The sequence below is a fragment of the Psittacula echo genome (assembly GCF_963264785.1).
Source record: "Psittacula echo genome assembly, chromosome: 3".
NCBI lineage: Eukaryota > Metazoa > Chordata > Aves > Psittaciformes > Psittacidae > Psittacula > Psittacula echo.
Genome location: NC_137736.1, coordinates 116,655,431 through 116,663,061, shown reverse-complemented (window position 1 = coordinate 116,663,061; position 7,631 = coordinate 116,655,431). Strand labels below are relative to the sequence as shown.

At 48.4% G+C, this 7,631-nt stretch overlaps 1 protein-coding gene across 1 annotated transcript in view; it reads right to left on the bottom strand.

Annotated features, from left to right (window-relative positions):
- MTMR2 (myotubularin related protein 2) overlaps positions 1-7,631 on the bottom strand; it is a gene marked incomplete at both ends in the record, with an annotated part of 59,668 nt that continues 52,037 nt past the window's right edge. Inside the window, 6 exons of the mRNA XM_080612878.1 lie at positions 1-162; positions 896-1,072; positions 2,431-2,544; positions 3,665-3,757; positions 5,301-5,507; positions 6,384-6,569. Of these exons, the coding sequence (XP_080469004.1) occupies positions 1-162; positions 896-1,072; positions 2,431-2,544; positions 3,665-3,757; positions 5,301-5,507; positions 6,384-6,569 (939 nt within the window). The remainder of the gene's footprint in view (positions 163-895; positions 1,073-2,430; positions 2,545-3,664; positions 3,758-5,300; positions 5,508-6,383; positions 6,570-7,631) is intronic.

Here is a 7,631-nt window from a genome sequence, read left to right as displayed (position 1 = left end):
TCATACAACTGTCTGTACAGGAGCAACACACTGTGCGGGAGAGCCGGCTCTCTCCGAGGATGAGGTGGAACGGTTGGTGATCTCTCTCTGCAGCTCCTCCACTTTCTTCTGCAGCTCGGCCCTCTTGGCAAGAAGCTCCTTGTAGCGATTGTGGACAGGTTCCTGCAACAAAATGTGCAGCTGAGCGAGGATGATCAGAGACTGAAGCACCTCTGCTATGGAGAGAGGGTGAGAGAGCTGGGCTTGTTCAGCCTGGAGAAGAGAAGGCTCTGGGGGGACCTTAGAGCAGCTCCCAGTGCCTGAAGGGGCCAACAAGAAATCTGGAGAGGGGCTTTTTATAAGGGCATGTAGGGACAGGACAAGGGAAATGGCTTTAAACTGAAAGAAGGGAGACTGAGATTAGATATGAACAAGTTCTTCCCTGTGAGGGTGCTGAGGCACTGGCACAGGTTGCCCAGAGGAGCTGTGGCTGCTCCATCCCTGGCAGTGTTCAAGGCCAGGTTGGATGGGGCTTGGAGCAACCTGCTCTAGTGGAAGGTGTCCCTGCCCATGGTAGAGGGGTTGGAACTGGGTGAGCTTTGAGGTCTCTTCCAACCCAAACCATGCTGTGATTTCTATAATTTCCCCATATTCATTTCCAACTGCTGCGTATCTTCAGCTCCTGCAGATTTCACGAGGCAGCAGCCTCCAGCTGAGCACCCGCACCAGGCAGCAGTCAGTGCTGCTGTTTCATTTGCTGGCTATTCATTTCGGCTTTTGGGTTTAGGTTTAAGCAGCACCACTGTAAGTTCCTACATTAATTCTTGTGCTTCGAAGGTGCTGAACTCCAAACCGACAGCATTAGTACCAGTAGACAGGGAAATGAAAGACCGATCCTGGGAGGAGACACATGTACCTGGGGTTTCATCCTGGGGTTCCAGCGGATGTAGTAGCCGACCCACAGCTCGAGGTGGCGCATGCTGGCCACGGGATACAGGACGTGGTTGGAGTAGCTCACGTACAAGGGGTTAGTAAAGTCTTCCAGTTGGCTGTTGATGTAAGACCAAAGCGATACAGTCTTTTTTGGAAGGCTCTGTAAGGGAAGGGGGTGGAGGAGGCTTTATTTCCCCTACAAACCCCAGCGTTTATCTACAGAGTTAAACAGCATGTATATACATCTGCCCGTCATTAATACAGAGCCCCTTGCCTTTTTGTAGCTTCAATAATAACCCTACTCTTTTGATGTGGTCACTGTACGCAAAGCACACAGAGGCAGGCAGAGGCACACACGCACCCTGGCACGGGAACATGCAGCGGGAATTGCCATCGGCACAGCAACGGGACGCTGGTGTTGAGCTCTCACTGCTTTAGTTAAACTTCACTCTTTAAAGTGCTCCTGAGGGACTTGCTCGAGTATTTAATTGCAAAGAAATAAAGAAAACATTTGACTTAGGCCCTGATCTAGTGGAATAATTAGGCCTGTGAATAGTCCCGGTGAAACCAGGGTGGAAGTGCTTTCTAGATTAAGTACTTCAGTAGGCTGAGGCCTTAAAAAAACCCAAACCTACACAGCACAGGGGGGTTCTTCTCTGGAAATGACAATTATTGCAGCACTGTGAACTCTAGAGGAAACAGGGACCCTGATTTCACTACAGTACAATGCTATTACAGTACAACAGGGTATTTTTTAAGCTGTTTTTCCTTTTTAATCGATGGGCTATCAGATACAACCACATCAGGTCCAGGCAGCGCTGTCCTCAGTGTACCTTAGCCTCCAACCTTTTGGTGACAAAATGCTTCATCTTCAGGTCACTACTTTTCCTCTCGATTCCAGACTGGGTCTGAATGTTCCCATCTATACGGTCCTCCCTTGGCAAACAAACCTGGATCACACTGCAGGGCAGAGCTGGCTTGTGGCAGGACCTAGAGGCACGTCCTTCCCAATACTGGCAGCTCTGTCCTCTCCCTCTTGGAAAAACGCAAGCACAGCAAGAACCAGTTACTTGCTGTAACCTGTGTGTGCAGAATGATAACGCACACTTGGTAGTTGAAAGCAACCTAAAGGCACTACTTCAAGGAAAAGGGAGGACAGAAAAGTACCAGTCTGCACAGAGGAGGTTACAATAAACTGAACTTCAACGAAAAACTGCATTTCCAACTGCCTAGCAGACACCAGGAGCTATTCAGCCACCAGTGAGTAGCTGAAAGCCATGCTGAAAGCAGCAGGACTGTCCAGAGGGAAGTGGTACTGCTCCAAAATGTGAAGTCTCCAACAGCATTTTGTGCAAACAGGAAAATACCCCGTGTCCTAGCTGTTAAGAAGAGAGCTTGGCATTACCCAGACCTGCAGCTACTGCTGTCTCTGAGCACTGAAACAACTTCTCTAGCAACATCTGGCCTGCTAAAGCAATCACAGTACCAGGCTTTCACCTTGGCGAGAAGCTGTCTTACCTCCTTCACTCTTTGCTGCTCACTGCTGCACAGGAAGGTCCCAAACAGGCAGCTGTACAGGTGGTCCAGGATGGTTATCAGGAAGTACTCGTTGAACTCAAATGCTGTGGGAAACTACAGACAGAACCAGAAAGTTAGGTTGGAATTTTAGAGAGGGAATTGCAAATCGATTTCCTCCCACTTCGTGGTAAGGAGTTGTCCTCTCTTTTTGATTTCTAAACCAGGATTTGTCCCTGTTCCCTGCCTGGCTGGAGAGTCAGGATCATATTTGCTCCTCCCAGAAGCAAGAGTTTCTCTCTTGGAAATCTGCTCTACACGTGCAGAGAGGAATTTTGAGCAGAAGCCAGAGGTCTGAAGGGTTTGACCGTTGTGTTTACACACACTCAGTGCTGCTTCAAGTCGAAGCCTGCTCTGCTATGCCTGCCCCTCATGACAGCCCATACAGTGACACTGTGAGCAAAAGGCTGAAGCACATGTGAAATAATGCATAAAAAGAACTGGATATTGCCCAGAGCCAAATGGAAATCACCTGTGTGTGTAACACAGCCCTTCCCAAGAGGGGACAGCAGGGATGCATCCTGCAACAGGGGTCAATGGGAGGAGCAGGTGTATGGGTGGGAGCTGCGTTTGCTGATGGTGTTCCATGCAGAACTGAAGCTCCACAAAGTGTCCATAAGAACACGTGCAGTGAAACACAAAGACATGCTGGGGCAATGGCGAGGAGAGCAGGAGGCCTCACAAACCACCCTGCTCTGCCCAGGCTGCCCCAGCCAACATCCTGACCTCAGAGATGCAGGTCAGGATGCCTGCTTGCAGGAGCAACCCAAGGAGAGCACAATGAGTCTTAAAATCACGGAATGGTTTGGATTGGAAGGGACCTTTAAAGCTCATTCAGTTCCATCCCCCTGCTGTGGGCAGGGACACCTTCCACTAGAGCAGGTTGCTCCAAGCCCGTGTCCAGCCTGGCTGGGGGGGATGCCAGGAACACTGCCAGGGATGGGGCAGCCACAGCTTCCCTGGGCAACCTTCTTTTCACAAGCTCACATTTATTATAGCAGCATGCAGGTAAGCAGCACCCACTAAGTAACAAATCTGACGCAAGCTGACATCGTGGCCTGCCTGCGACCTTGTGCATTCAGGCTCTTCCCTAAACAGATGCCGTGCAGGTCAGCTTGCTGACTGCTCCTGTGGCCAGACACCAGCTCTGTGGACATGTGTGCTACCCAGAACCTACCTGTCTTGTCATCTGCCAGACACAGTCGATGAACTGGAGGAAGACAGGAGAGCGATCTGCATCTGCGTGATTCTTGTCTCCATGGCCAACTCGCTGAAACAGAGCAGGATAGAGAACTGAGTCGCACAGGGAAACTGCTGTGGTCTCCTCTCAGTCACCCACACCTTTGCCAACAGCTTTAACAAGGTTCAAATGAATCTTGGTTTTGCTTTGTCCCTATCAGTGTGTAAAGGAGTGAAGGACAGCTACTCCCTTCGTCTTTGAAGTGAAATTTCTTTATGGGGATATTTTCATGCTAAATGGAAACAGGAGTTGTTTGACTAGCGGCTCCAGATGCTGTGCTGGCACCGGTTCCAGTCAATAGCTACAGTTCAGAAGGGGAAAAAAATGGGAATGCTTCTTGCTTCAGCTGCAGCTGTCGCCCTGGCTACTGCGGTAGTACAGTGTGCTAGATGTGAGCAGTACCTACAGGCACGGCATGCGGCGGGAACCGTCACACAACACCTCGCAGCTTCCAAGTGCTGTACAAACACTGACCCAGCCCATCTCCCGCCACCTCAGCAGAGGCAGTGATGAAAGTATCCCCAGAAGGAGGCCTCCAGCCCTCACCATGCTGTGTGGCCAACACAGGATTCCTCACAACTAGCACAGTACATGAGGGGCAGTGTATTATCCAGAAGCCCTAAGTACCGTACAAAGAACACATAAGTAACAGAAATCCCTACTTCTGTAATATGGTTGTCCCCTCCCCAAAGGAAATCACTGTCATTATCTTCCTCATATAAACAGGGAAGTTAAAATACTCATCATTGAAACACCAGATAACAGCTTTGCTGCAGCAAAACTTAGTGCCTCAGTTTCCCCACCTTCCTCAGAGCATCTGACTATGCAACCCACCATCACATGTGCTGTAAACAGACCTTGCTCTATCCATTGCCAATATTAACAGCCACAAGAGAACAGCTACCAGCAAAACACAACAGGAACAAAGACTGAAAGGATTCTACTAAAAGGAGTCTCTCAGTTCCCATCAACACAAACCATAACAAACTGCTGCATCATACACACCCACAAAGCTGCTCTCTGCCAGCTCTAGAGACACAGCCATGAGCTACTCTTGGTCCAGTCTCAAGCTGCTGATCTTTCACCTAAACAATTAAAAGCCTCCCCAAAAATAAAAGGTACCTGAAGAGAATATAAGGTCAAGGCCACAACCAAATTCCCCACTCTGTTTAATACCAAGGCATTTGTTAGGTGACAGCGCCCAAGCAGTCTGAGAAAATGGACTGAACTGGAAAAAGAGGTAAAAAATACCCCAGTGGTCTCTGCCAACTCCCAGGAGAAACACCTCTCCTGAACCCAAAGCACCCTGTTAGTTTAAGGTTAAGCATGGGAACACATGTCAGTGAGGCACCCGAGAGATTTAATACCACCTGTCCCTGTATCTAACCAATACTGTGTCCAGGGAGGTTGAGAGATCACTGGAATTATAGGCAGAAAACAAAAGCAGCAGCATTCACCTTTTTTCTGTGAGTTCAGCTGGGGGGCTTCCCACAGGAAAGGCCTAACTCCTCTGAAAGCCTTCAAGGTGGACAATAACCTTCTGCCCAGTGCCTTCCCAGGGCTAGAGACTCACCAGCTGAAATCTGTGGCCGAAGCTCAGCCACTCCTTCTCCACCAGCACTTCAAAGCCCCTGATAGTCCGGTAGTAGCCATCTAACATGAGCAGAGACAGAGAGGTGAGCTGGGCGGTCCGGTCCCAGCCATCACTGCAGTGCACAACCACAGATGTCTTCCCTGACTCCACCTTGTCAGCGATGCGAAGGGCTCCAGCGAGAATGAGCTAGGGCAAGGGGAAAAATGAAGTTACAAAACCTCTTTGGAACAGAGACTGTAGATGAAAAATGGCCAGTGACAACACAGGGCAAACCAAGGGCTCTGCCTGCCTCAAGGAGAATGGTAAATCAGTTCCAACTACTTTATAACTAGGACAGCAAATTGGTGAACACATCTGCTGTTCCAGCCAGATGACAACACATCTAAGCTGTGGTGCAGCCACTGCTCTAGAAGAGCTTTTGCATTAAGCGCAGTCCTTGAAGAGGTCAGGATTTAAACGTAGGAGCAGTCTGTGTCTGACATGAACACAAAAGGCCATTGCTTCGAAACTGCTCCAGAAGCAGATCTGCCCCTTGTTTGCATTAGCAGGTTGACAATGTAAAATGGACACTGATAGGAGAGAAAGAGCTTAATTTGAAAACCAACATCCAGAGAAGCTGAAGCATTTTGCCCCACTCATCCTGACTCTGCTTGGACTCCTGAAAGGCTGATGGGTCACAAACTCCCGGCACTTACTGGTCTGGACCATCAATAACACCAGGATGTCAAGGATTCCCCAGTCAAGAGCTTGGAAACTCTGGGACTCCTGTGCCTGAATCAGAGCTTTCACTGTTACATACTACCAGGAACACACTTGACTTCCAAAACACCATCTCTCAGTATTTCAGCCCCCACACCTGTCCCTCTTCCCATCTCTTCCAAGATTCCCCATTCCATGCAATTGTGGGTTTAGTTGTTTATAAATTGAAAACAAGTTTTAAGTCTTCGAATTGCTCATGAATTGAAAAATCCAGCCCTGGAGCTGGCTCTGGATAACCTTTCCCAATGAACAGACTGGTACTTGCAGATACTGAGCCACATCAGGGGATGCAGAGATGCGTACCTTGATATGCTCTAGCCAGTGAGTTGACTCTAAATTAGACAGCCAGTGAGTCTCCTCAATATTGGGATACACAATTTCCTTCAGTTTCCTCAGTGACTCTCTCATAACATGGATATTGTGAATGTCCAGGAACACTAACTCTGCATTCTGATAGGCATCCTCACTCTCATAGCCCCCTCCTTTAGCCTGCAGAACAAAATCCACATACAAATCATTAAGCAAATCCGTATGTTATACTTTATCCACATCATTTGCCCTGAGCAAACATCAGCTCACAAAATACCACAGTGATTGTGCTATCTAAAGCAGGCAGAAAACACTGGATTTATCTTACAAATGAGAACAAACGTGTACAGGCACACACTTTGTGTCTCTCTCCCACAATAGTTAATGAATGCTGTAATTTTTACCAAAGAATATCACATTACAAGCTTTCTTCTTCTCTGTAATTATCATTTATGCCCATTCAAGCTGCTAGCTCACTAGAGTCGCTGTTCTGTCATTTACAGATTTACCATGCTGCTCCAGAGGAGTATGTCCCCCACACTAATTGCCTTTCCTAAGCAGAGGGAAAGACAGTTTAAAAATAAGGAAAAACATCAGCTTTAGTGCAACAAAGCAGTTCTGCCATTAAAACAGGGCTTAGAGTGATGGCATGAGATATGCATTTTAAAAAGGGTAGAAAGCATCCTGGAGACTAGCGACCTGTCTGCCTCACCTCTGTGCTTGGGAAGATCATGGAACTGATCCTCCTAAGAGCTATTCTAATGCACATGGAGGACAGGGAGGTGATTTGAGACAGCCAGCATGGCTTCACCATGGGCACATCCTGCCTGACCAACTTAGAGGACTTCTATGATGAAGTGACTGCATCAGTGGACAGCAGAAGAGCTATGGATGTTGGACTTCTGTCAGGCCTTTAACATGGTCCCCAATAACATTCTTCTCTCTGAATTGGAAAGATACAGATTTGATGGATGGATGGTTAGGTGGATGAGGAATTGGTTGGATGGTCACACCCAGAGGGTCGCGGCCACAAGCTCAGCGTCCAGATGGAAATCGGCGGCAAGTGGCGTCCCTCAGGAGACGCCACGACCAGTACTGTTTAATATCTTCATCAATGACAGACAGTGGGATCAAACATGTTTGGAGATGAACCAAGCTGAGAGGTGCAGCTGATAGGCTTGATGGAAGGGATGCCATCCAGAGGGACATGGACAAGCTTGAGAAGTGGGCCCACAAGGCTCA